The sequence below is a fragment of the Octopus bimaculoides genome, chromosome 1 (assembly GCF_001194135.2).
Source record: "Octopus bimaculoides isolate UCB-OBI-ISO-001 chromosome 1, ASM119413v2, whole genome shotgun sequence".
NCBI classification, from domain to species: Eukaryota; Metazoa; Mollusca; class Cephalopoda; order Octopoda; family Octopodidae; genus Octopus; species Octopus bimaculoides.
In genome coordinates, this window is record NC_068981.1 from 129,692,274 (window position 1) to 129,705,255 (window position 12,982).

The 12,982-nt window shown below is 33.7% G+C and overlaps 2 protein-coding genes across 4 annotated transcripts in view; one reads left to right on the forward strand and one right to left on the reverse strand.

Moving 5' to 3' along the window:
- Positions 1–12,982, forward strand: part of LOC106875810 (rabphilin-3A) — a 285,702-nt gene that overhangs the window by 38,752 nt on the left and 233,968 nt on the right. The window lies entirely within an intron of this gene.
- Positions 2,500–2,916, reverse strand: LOC106880292 (uncharacterized protein K02A2.6-like). Its single transcript, XM_014930163.1, has one exon. It carries the CDS (start codon positions 2,914–2,916, stop codon positions 2,500–2,502), a length of 417 nt encoding a protein of 138 aa, XP_014785649.1.

Below are 12,982 nucleotides of genomic sequence, written 5' to 3' on the forward strand. Positions count from 1 at the left end.
ACTGATGGGTCAAATTCTGTTAATATACTTGCAAATTTTTGGGGAATAATTTTCATGAAAATAGGACCTACCACCCGACCCATCATTCCTAAATAATACAGGGAGTGGTTATTAAGTTGTGAACACAATTACTGCATTGAACACAGACTTATATAACTTATTTGAGTATGAAAAACTATTAGTTGAATGGTGGAAAGTGAAGAAGAGTGTTTAGCTGTGCAACAATTATCTGCAATAATAGTAATGTGTTTAGCTGTGCAACAATGGTCATAGCATTTCAGCTATGACCATCCTTTCTTTTGTGCAAAAATTTAGACTTACATTATCTAATACATCCTTGCTGTTTTTTCTTAAACTATGGGGACGTGTAATTTGAGGAATTGCTATTTCCGGTAGGGGAGAATATGATGTTGAGGTGTTCCCATTACCTTAAATTTCCTTTGAGAAACAGAGCTGTCTAACTGTTAGAGCAAATCTATGTTAAGCTCTACATTGTAGTTGAACACTTGGTATAATACTTGCTACAAAAAAGCTATCAAACTCACTGTATGATATTAAGAAGTCTGTCTCAAGTGGCCTGCCCTTGAGCGAGTCCATCTCCAGTACTCTCTAACCTGTGTTGTTCTCTTCATTGAGTGGTATAACTTCCTCTGCCTAATACCATCCATCAGTAGCCTCTCTGACCTCATAACATGTCCTATCCATCTTGCTCTCCTTCTCTAGATGATATCCAAAAAATATCACTTTTCCCCAACTCTCTTAAGCACCTATTCATTGCTCACATGGTCCATCCAACAGATCTTTTCCATTCACCTCCAGAACCATTTCATAACGCGTCAGTCTCCTAACATCAGTCTTCTTGATGGTCCATGTTTCTGGGCCATAGAGGTGCACACTTCATACTAGAGTTTTCACTAACTTCTTCTTCAGGTCACACTTCAAGCATTTTGGTGAACAGTGTTTTATGTTAGTTGAATTCAGTTTTGGCCATGGCAATTCTTGCTCTGATTTTGATTTCCCTCTCATTTCTCCCATCCTCCATTAGTAGGCATCTAAGATATTATTGAATCTGCTCTAGTTGATTTCCATTGATGTTGATTTGCAGATTCTCTTCTCTGCTCCTTCTAATTTTCATTATTTTGGTCTTGGAATACAAGATGGATATCAAGAAGTACAGTGTTTTAATAACACAAAAAGTAGAGATAAGGGAGGTTCTATGCATTTGCCCATGTGAAAATATATAATTGCTAAATACCCTTCAGCTCTCACTCAACTGGTTTAAAAAGGAAGGGCACATTGCTTAATATTATCTTAGATATATTTTGCTTGAAAAAAGATGGATGGTCATTGTTGGAACACTTTTGGTCATAGATCTGATCAATAAGTGCTGAGTACAACAGCAATAACATGTGTTGAAAGATAGCAATATATATTTGACTATCCTCACCAACAAAGAAGCACTCTTAAGATAGTAGAAAGAGGAATGTTATTTAGTTATGATACCAGCATAACAACACATTCTTCTCACTAACTGATAATCATTTCTGGAAAAGGTAATATAGATTTACACTTCAACAGTATAGTCTGCTGGTTACAAAATAAAGTTAAACCTACCTAGAAATGACTGGAACATAAGAAGTGCATTTATAATGTTTCATGTATTTGCTTAAAGACTTATAAAAGTTTTTTTTTATCCTTCTATATGTTGGATATACAGATTTCACAAAGCGGGGATAGATACAACTGTCTTCACATGGCATACTTCAAATTACTACACTAAACACGATACTGCAATAAATACAAACTTTCAACGATCTCAACAACTTCCTGCGACTTCCACGAAATCTCAACAACTTCTACGACTTCTGTCGTCTCAACCAATACACTACTCTTTATAAGAGTTTAGCTAGTTCATTCTTCCGATTCCACAGGGGTGTCAATGACTCTTGTCACAACATCTCCCCCTTTGAGATTTACTTTCTAGAGAAGTTTAATATTCCTTCCATTTAGGTACTATTTCCAATAGTTCTGTTTATTTCCTCTTTCTTGTGCTGCTACGTCTAGGTTCGACTTATTGTAGCGTTGGAACATCAAATGTGTCGTAAAGTACTTCCATGGGTATCTCTTTTCTTTTTTTCGTATATCTATTTTTTAGCTATTTTAAATGTCTTTTGTGTTCCCATTTTTCGTCTCTTATTATATATGTCTTCTGGCCTATTCGTTTTGTTACCACTCTGTCTTCCTAACCTTCTCTTCCGTTTTTATATATTTTGAAAAACTCCTTGTCCCTGATATTAAAATACTTTGTCATATTTTCAGTGTTTTCCCTATTTGTTTTTCTTACTGGTAACAACTTGTCAAAAATTGACTTTATTTTTCAAGCAAACATTAGTTCTGCTGGCGACTTGCTTGAACAAGTGTTTGGGTTTGGTGTTAGCCTATAAATCCTCAAGAATTGTGTCAATGCTGCATCATTTACTAGCTCATTTCATGATTTCTTTAATGCTCTTTTAAATGTATCCACGAACCATCCTGCTTGCCCATTTGATCTTGGATGATATGGTGGAGTAGAGATGTGTTCAATTGTGTACATTTGCAAAACTTTTTAAACTCCAACTGCATACCATTATTGGATACTATGGTGTCCAGGACACCATATCCTGCAAAGAGTTCATGAAGTAATTCTATTGTTACCATAGAGGTTGGTTTCCTACATCTACATATTTCCAGCCACTTAGTGTAACTATCTACCATAATCAGGTAATATACGCCATTTACTGGTCCAGTAGAATCTATATGAAGCCTGGTCCATGGACTGTCGGTTTTAGGCCACAGTTGAAATTTTACTGGTGGTGACTTGGCTGCAAGGGCACAACCTCTGTAAGATTTCACTGACTCTTGAATGTCACAGATCATTGTAGGCCAATATATGTAACTTCTTATTAGTGATCTCATTCTCGTTACCACTTTTATATCTTTCTATACGTTGGATATATATATTCATGAAGTGGGGATAAATACAACTGTCTTCACATGACATACTTCAAATTACTCCACTAAACATGATATTCCAATAAATACAAACTCTCAATGATCTCAATGATTTCCTACAGCCTCCATGAACTCTCAACGACTCCTATGATTTCTATCGTCTCAACCAATACACTACTCTTTATAAGAGTTCAGCTAGTCCATTCTCCCAATCCCACAAGAGTGTCAATGACTCTTGCTACAACAAAAGTAGAAACTGCGAAGCCCCTAAAAGCCAGAAGAAAGAAACATTAAAAAGCTTAAAATAAGAGAACAATCAAACCTGAGACTGGTTGTATGTATATGATGTAAAAAAAGGGAATCATATATTGCTATGGAACGAAATTTCCATAGTAGTTGTTAGTGAATTACAGTGGAAACTTAGGAAAATCAAAGAAGCATATAGAAGAATATAGCATTTCGTCTGTCTGTCTGTTCTGAGTTCAAATGCTGCTGTGGTCGCCTTTGCCTTTCATCCTTTCAAGGTTAATAAAATAAGTGCCAGTTGAGCACTGGGGTTGATATAATCAACTACATCCTCCCCTGGAATTTCTGGCTTTGTGCTAAAATTTGAAATTAATATTACTGCCATTTATGGAAAATATATTTAAATAATGTAACATCAAGTTGTATATTGTGTCTGTAGATAAGTGTTCATATCCTATGTTTAGAAATAAAGTTTTCTCATTTGAATCCAGTCCAGTATTGTGTACATATCATCATCATCATCATCATTATCATCATGATATTGTGTACATATCCAGGAATAAAATGCCTGGTGATGATTGGAGATTAATAATTTGCAAAATTATAATCTTATTAACTTAATATTGAGCATTAACTGTGTATCAAATATTTCTAATATCATGAAAACACTACAATCCAGTATAATAAAGACACTGAGTCCATGATACCAATATTGCATATACAGTGGTAACTAAACTAGATAATATTCCTTTTTCTATTGTAGAGTTCTTTCTTCTAAAGAAATGTATATAAAAGCATTTCTTGTGTCAATATTGAAATTGGTTTGCTGGAAAATTAATTTAAAACACAATTCCCCTGTCACACTTTGGGGTTTCTATGTGGTATTTTAACATTTTAGAAATAATAGCTAAGCCAACCTAAAAATACACCCTAAGCATCTTAGAAAAATAGGAGTACCTTGGGATAATGCTGTCAGAAAAAGGAAAATTGGATGGTCATGACAGGAAGGCCATGGGCTGAATGGCATACCTGTTTCTGTTCAGGGCTGACTTGGAGGTCAAACAACAACAGCATGACATTATATCCTTAAAATCTGTGTCAAAGCTGAAGTGTGTGTGTGTGAGAGAGAGCACACACATGCGTGCATGCAAGAGAGAGAGAGAAAGAGAGAGAGTTGGATGAGTTATTAGAGTAACAGCTAAGTAATTGAATAGTCATCATTTTGTATCTCATCACTGGTGCTGCACCATATCTATAACTAAAATGCTTCATATTTTCTGGCACAGTCAACCCAATTGTGACACAGGATGTGCATGTTATTACTTTTAACAGTGGAAGTATAATATAGTTAATAAGTGTATATTTTGACTCACATTGCTGAATTCAAATCTACAATGTGTATAGCTTTGATGTCAGTAGGGAAAATGACCTATTCATAAATGTCAAGCGATTGACTGTTTTAACTCTTGCATGGAATAAATATTGATTGATTGATATGTAAATATGAGAGCATATGTGTGATTATATTGATTAAATGCTGTTGAAATATATCAATTAGAAACACTTTCCAGTACCAGTTAATGAAAGAATTAGTTTGAAAATCTCATCAGGAAAGGACATATAACTGTGTAATATAAATATAAGCTCAGATTGTTATAATTGCATTCTTACTCAGAAAATGTCAGCATTGCTACCACCACTCCAAATCTACTCTTACTTCTGTCCTTTTTCTATGCTTGTGAAAGGCAAATATCAGTAATAATTTGCCTGGAGAGAGATTCTTTGGGTTGTTTATGTTGGTTTACTTACAATTAGAAAATAAGTTGGAGCACGAGCCTGAGTAAGGATAAAACTGGAGTCTAGTTATGGCAGAGACAAATATAATTAATAAACAAACTATTGTCATTATTGTGGTTAGCATTGCTACTATAATTGCTTCTTTGCTTCCTCCTCATCATCAATGTTAAGAACATTTTTTCGTTCTTTGTTTTCAATATCCTTAGAATTTTGGGATATTGTCACATGATACTGTGTTTCTATTTTGTTGTATGATTTGTACCAAGTGTTTTGATATTATGATAAGTTTTTGGAGAATGTACTCTCAAGGAAAGCATGGATGCTATAACTTATTATTTATGTCACTCTCCTATGAAGTGTGGCAGCTTTATCTTTTATCTTTTTAGAAGTCATTGAAATAACAAGCTGGCAGAACTGTTAGCACATCAGGCAAAATGCTTAGTGGCATTTTGTTGTCTTCGCATTCTGAGTTCAAATTCTGCTGAGGTTGACCTTGCCTTTCATCCTTTCAGGGTCGATAAAATAAGTACCAGTTGAGCACTGGAGTCGATGTAATCAACTTTCCCCTTCCCCCTAAATTGCTGGCCTTGTGCCAGAATTTGAAACCAATATTCTAACAACAATATTCCTCAACAGTAGTCATACCTTTATGCTTCCTATGAAAAAGCCCTTATGCTCAAGAAAGATATTGTTCTTTAAGGTTGTTGTGTTTAACCCCAGGTGTAACTGGGCAGACCTATTTATAATCAAAAGTGTTCTATCCATGAATATCCTGTCCTTTCTTTTTAAGATTGCAGGATGTGATTTAAGGGACTTTTGGCTGCTAGCTCTAGCAAGTTGGACTTCTTCATTGGCTCTTTACTCTGTAAGGTTTAATGCCCAGAATCTTTTCTGTTTGGCTTTCACTTTTCAATTCCTTCAATTTTGTTCCAATTAATTTCAAATTTGGTGTATTGCTGTAGTTTTGTATGCTAATTATGGAAATGAATTCCTTTATGTCATAAATTAATAAATAAAAAATTAATGCTTTTAAAGTTGGAAAATTTCGGGTAATTTTAGCCAATTGGAAGCCACAGACATATAGGTGCCTGTTTCTGTAGTAACAAACCAAGCTATTGTGTAGTTGCTTACCTGTATGTTGCTGTCCTGTCTACCATTCTATGGTTGTCTCATATCTGCAAGTTTGTGTGGTGCAGGAGATATGAAAATTGTTATTTCTTTGACAAACTCTTGGAGTGCATCGCAAACTTTTGTTTTTGATTTTTCACTGCAAAATATGTATTGTTTACATGAATTACAGTTTGCTTTTTGTAATTTAACATTGTTTCAGTTTCATTTTTTTCTTCTTTTTTTTTGGTAATTTTTCACATTACATGCCTATTCCAACATTTCACATGACTTTATTCATTAAAGCTTATCAAAAAAAAAAAAATTTCTGTCAAATGTTTTGTCATCGTAATATTGTCATCATGCACAAAATGCCAGCTTCCAAATCTTGTTTTTTGATTGGGTAAAAATGATCAAACTTTAAACCTCTGTAACATTTTTCTAAAATTTTTCTGGAACAAGTGAATAACAACATCATATTCAGCATGAAAATTTACATCAATATACCAGATTTGAAAATTTTCACTTAATTTCAAAATTTCAAAAAATGAAGCCAAACAGAAAAGATCCTTCCTCTCTGTAAGTGAGTTATTAATACTGTTTTCTGATGAATAAGCCACATCCAGAGTTCACCTTAAGAAAAACAACATACTTCAAACTAGCTACTTTATGAAACTAGTCTTGATGCTTCTTAAGAGAAAAGGCAAAATAAATTCTGACAGGAAATGGTTGTCTCTTGAATTGAAAAAGAGGGTTTACTGAAGTCTATGGCATACATGATTGCAGGTTGTTGTTATTGCTGCTGTTGATTTCATACAGTGATTTTCTGCTGAGTGTATTGCCCTTATTTCCAATAATATTTGGCAAGCAGTGCTTTCAGGAAGTTATACTTCTTTTTAGGTTTGGCCTTGTGTGGATGAGTAGAAAACAAGAAAATGACCACAGACTCTATAAAGATAGTTGTTTAAAAAGAGAAAATTAGTAAATTGAGACAAATTAATATATTGAGAAATTATGAATTGAGATTTTTAAGACAAATTAAAAAGCTTAAAAGTTATAATTTTAATAGAAATAGTCTATAGTAGTTATAATTCAAATGTAGTACAGTGAATAAAATGATTAAAACAGAGAACTTATACTGACTTTGAATGTATTTTAACGAGAGGAATAATGTGTAAACTGAATTACAGATGCAAAACAATATCAATATTAAGAACAAATAGAAGTGTATAAATGCTGTTTACACATGCAATGCCAAGCAAACTAATATTACAAAATTTCTTATAGTAAAACTGTGTAGAAATTTTGTTTCACTGAATAATTCAAACTATATTATAAATCTCAACTGCAAGTCTAAACTAGTGAACCCTATAACGCTGCAATTTTAAATGTGGCATTTTAAAATTAAGAATACCCAACAAAATGCAAGAATGAACATTTCGTATTATCTAATGTCAAAGTTATTCTCAGTGACAATGTTTTAGATATGAGGGAGCCTCTACACAGAAGCTTAACCTGCTACAAATAGACACCAAATTTTCTCAAACCACATCTAACTGTCTTAAAAAAGGAAGTATATATTGAACGTGCAGTTTTCTGCATACAAAAGACAAGATTGTTGCAGCTGACATGCCTTTGATCTTAGGACTGCTTGATCAGGTTTAGCCTGGGACTAAATAACATGTTTTAGCTTTGGGTGGGTGAGTGGTCAGTCTGTGAGCAGTAAAAGGTGGATTTTCACATGCATCTTATTTTATTTATAAAATTAATATTATTTTGAAAATCAAGTCTATAACCTGTTGTTGAGTCTTATTTTTAACCATTTCCATTCAGTTTAGTCATTAATGGCCTTGGGAAAGACACAGTTACCAAAATACTCATTTCTCTCATCCCATAAAAATGAGAACTCATTATTCTTGCATGTACCACCTTAGGATCTAAGTCTTTTAACCATAGGTAGGTTTGTTTGCTCAGGCCTGACCTGGAGTTAAAAAATATAAAAGAAAACTGAGTTGTAGATTGATTTTTCTAGGCTTTTAGCTTCTCTCTATATCACCTTTCTTTTACTACTTAATACTTTGAGAAAGGTTTGAATGTTACAACTACATTTTCTTGTCCATCTATCTGAAGCTTTTTAAACAGTAAAGAAGCTATTAAAGAAAATTATTGATTCTTTTTTTTTTCCTCTCTTGACTCCCTCCACACTACAACACTCTGCAAACTGATTAAAATCTGTGAAAAATACTTGAAACAGAACAATAAACATAAACAGAGTTGTTACGTATTCTGCTAACTGTCCCAATTGGTGGTAAGAAGTAATGTTGATGTGGAGTCAAGAGAAATCCAATAAGTAATTAAATTTCCACTAGTACAGATGTGAATAATTTCTTCCCCATTGGCAAAAAATTGTTTTCTTTGAGTTGATAATTGTTGATAAATAAATAAAAAAGACTGAAAATTTGTTTAAAAAAATTCTGCTTAAATATCTGTTTTGGTTTATTTTGATTGATTGATTATTGTTAAAATTAAATAGCATCATACGGTGGCAAGCTGGCAGAATCGTTAGCACACTGGGCAAAATGCTTAGTGGTATTTTGTCTGTCTTTATGTTCTGAGTTCAAATTCTACTGAGGTTGACTTTGCGTTTCATCTTTTCCAGAATTGAAAAAATAAGTACCAGTCGAGCACTTGGGTTGATGAATCAACTTACTCTGCCACTGAACTTGCTGGCCTTGTACCAAGATTTGAAACCAAAATTAAATGGTATTATAATAAAAATTCTAGTTTGCTAGTTGTAAGGCTCAGAGTTTCAAGTATTGCTACAGGCTGTTGCACAAAGTACATTACTGAGCAGCTTGTTGGTACCAATGTTGTTGGCAAGACAGATATACTACTAAGCATTTTGCCTGGCACACTAACAATTTTTCCAGCTCGTTGCCATAATAATAATAATAATGATAGTAATTATCCTTTCTACTAAAAGCACAAGGCCTGAAATTTTGGTGGGAGGAGACTAGTCGATTACATTGACCCCCAGTGTTTCACTGGTACTTAATTTATCAACTCCAAGTCAACCTTGGTGGAATTTGAATTCAGAATGTAAAGATGAACAAAATGCCACTAAGCATTTCCCCCAGCACGCTAACTATTTTGCCAGCTTGCTGCTTTAATAATATTTATAATAATGAAAATAATCCTTTCTTCTATAGGCATAAGGCCTGAAATTTGGTGGGTATAGTCGATTACATTGACCCCCATGTTTCACTGGTACTTAATTTATTGACCCCAAAAGGATGAAAGGCAAAGTCGATCCCAACAGAATTTGAATGCAGAATGTTAGCAACAAGGAGTGTTTAACATTGTAGATTTTTTAAAAGCACTTAAAAGTCAATGCATATTTGTAAATATTCATTAATTTACATGTTAGTGCTCTGATGTAGACAGCTGTCCTCACTGTTAAACAGTTCCTAGTTTTATTTAAAAAATTGCAGGATGTGCATATGTATTGTAGGAGTCACAGTGTGGTGTTAAAGCCTCAGTGGAGCAAGTCACCCTAAGTGTGTTAATTAGTTACCAGATGGTAATTCTTTCACTTAAGTTCCAAATAAACAGACTTATTTCTCTCAGTGAATTATATGATTTGATGTTTAAAATTGAAATCTTTTAAAAGATATTTGTTTTGTTTCTTGTTCAAACTTTGTTTTTCAGGACATAGTTGTACTTAGAAGACTATCAAACATCTGTCTCAAGATACACATATAAATACTCATACACCCACATATGTGCACATTTACTTTTATACATAATTTTACACTCCTGGATAAACATAAATGCATTCAAATCCATAACGGAGATTATATTTTTTAGCTGTATTTCTGTGAACATTAACAATAAAGACAGTAAAAGGGAAACAATTTAACCAGGTTAATCAAACTAAATAGAGGAGACTGAGAAACTACAGATGTTATCTAAATTCTATAGTTATTCACTGCTCCACTCACTATTGTTATGCCTGAATGTTTGTTTAACAACTAACTTTAAATCTAAACTACTTTATGTTTTAATCTGCTAACATTTCATAGGTTTATTTATTAGTTTGTTGTAGTTCTTTAGACCTAGGTCAGTCCTGGTCAAGCAAAATTATGATCAAAAGTATTTCAAATATGACCATCTCCCATTTTGGACATCAGGGACTTCATTGTCTAATGTGTACTTCTTTATTTAAAGGAATAACAATGAATAAAAATATAGTATATATATATTTTTATTTGTTGCAAAGAAAAGGAAAGTTAACACCTGGATTTTTCCTTTCTTCACTCTCTCTCTCTCTCTTCTCTATCTTGAAAAAGAGACTATGTCTGAATTATGCTGATAATTTTCCCTTTCTTCACAATAGATACAAATATCTTTACATTACATTTATTTCTATTCCATTTTATTCCTTTGGCATATTGCTGCTGGTGTAGAAGCTTTAATGGATTGTTTCAATTTGAGATTTTAACTTCTTTATTTAAGGTCATATAATGTGATTTGAGAAAGATTTGGATGCTATTTCTTGTAGGTTTAGCTAGTTTGGATTGCTTGTTTGTGAGTTTGTCATGTATGTTTGGATACTGATCATGATAGAAACCAAAGCATACTAGAAATCAGGGGTCACTTTGCTAAGCAAGATTTACACATACTATAACTGAATTGTCATGAGAGTTCCTGTTAAGACATTTGTTCATACAAATGCCATTTCTCTTCCAATACAGTAATAAAATAAAATATAGATGCTCCCTCAGTCTTGAAATGCATCTAAAAGAAGCCATAGTTAGGCTTCTTTAGAACAAGAAAATACTTGAGCCCTGATCATTTGCTGGCAGTGTACTAAGCTCAAGTGTGACTGACGGAGTGTTACTTATGTATCTAAGACTCTGTTGCTACTAACAGAAAAAACATCTGAGACCACATCCTATTAAAGGCCATCTGATTATCTGGCAGAGAGTCATTCACTAAAACACCACAACAACTAGCTTGAAGATGCTTGCTTTCTCTTTGCTTATTCTATGTAGAAGTGCCCCTCCAAGCTTGCAAGCTGTGGTATTGCTTTCAGCCAAGTCCACATGTCTCTTATTTTATCAGTGTTCCTTCTGTGTCTCATGTCCTCTGGTCCTACACTAATACTTTTCCTAATCATTCTATAATCTTTTGGAATTCCCTTCCTGCTCATTTTTCTCCCCACATGTTGACTGATACAGAAACAATGAAAAGCCTGTAATTGCCTATGATCAAACAGTCTATCGTAATCTAGCTGGATATTTTATTTCTGTTAAGAGATTCTACATCAAAGATGCAAAGCTGTTGTCTGAATGTTCATATATTCAACTTTGCTACAAATGTTGTTTTTATCTTAGTTTTGACTCATTATTCTGTTTGCTTCAGTCTCTCTGGTTCACAACATAGGAGTAGCTTCTCTAATTTCCAAAATTAGAGGTTGTTAGTCAGAAGGGCTCTCAATGTTTTCTGCATTAATATAAAATTAAATGAACAGTTTAATTTAACCAATAAAACAACTGAAGCAAGAAGGTTTTATGCACTAGGCTGATGGTGAAGCTTTAAGATAGACTATCATGATTTTAAATTATTGGTGCTTGTAATATGTTTTGAAAAGACTGCAATTTAGAAATACTTATTCAGTTTATTTTATAATGTGGTCTAATAAACTCATTCACAGTATATCAAAAGAAACAAAATACATAAATAAGACCAAAAAAAAAAAAAAAAAAAGTGTAAGAATAAATGCTATTAATGAATTAGAGGGATCCACACAGTTGGTACATAACTTTGATTTCTTGGGTATAAAGATCTCTTTGGACAGAGTCTACCACAAGTAACATGTCCCAAAAAGCTGTTATTTATACTTCATCTAGATGAACTGAGGTAACAGAGATGTAAGTGTTCTGTTTAGAAACACTAAAAAAAAAAAAAACTTTCTATTTTCTTAAAAATATAACTTAGTTAAGGGAGGATGGTTGATGTTCAGTTTGCCCATTGAAAGGGAACTTAGAAGTGTGCCTGAAAGGAAGTCATGGTTGGGAAGTGAATTCCAGAGGATTGCAATAGTGAAAACATATTAAGTTAAATGTTTATTGCGTCTTCAATTTCAAACTGTATCCCTAAGTTTATACAACAACTTCAGGCTGTGACTGATGGACTGAGTGGAGAAGGTGTGCTGACAGCCAGTACTGAGAAAGAAAGGCTGTTGAGATAATGCCAGAAGCAGAGGGAGAAGCCAATGCATCTGTGAACTAGTTAGTTGAAGTCAATCAGTGAAGGTCCTTGAGAAGATATTTCAGGTCTGACAAGAGAAGGCACCATTTAGATGTAGAAGTATAAAGTTGAGTGAGGGATGGTATCATCTGCACAGGTGTGTCTGTTGTTAGGGGAGACAGCAAATAGGTTGTTAATGTGCAAGAAGGAAGAGTGTGGGAAACATTACAGAATATAAGTTTCACCCAGATAGAATGTGGGTTAGACAATACCCCATTGGTCCACACTAACAGGAAACTTCCAAGCCAAGAAATGAGAAATGCAATTGAGTTACTAGAAAAGCAATTGAATTAGTAGGTTGAGTTAGCTGAAAGCTTTGCTGATGTCAGGTACAACAATATTGTTTTTGTTGCAGTTCTCAAAAATGAAAGTCTAGTGGGGAGTGACAAAGGAAAGCAAGTTACCAGTAGGTTTGGTATAGAAAGGCTGATGAGGGAGAAAAGCAAAGGGATGAAGTGATTAACAGCTTTTACTATCACCATTGAAATATTTGAAATGTGTGTGCGATATATATATATATATATATATA

Bases quoted from the DNA above. Each gene is read 5' to 3' on its own strand.
- LOC106880292 (XM_014930163.1), bottom strand. From the start codon at position 2,916: ATGATCTGTGACATTCAAGAGTCAGTGAAATCTTACAGAGGTTGTGCC.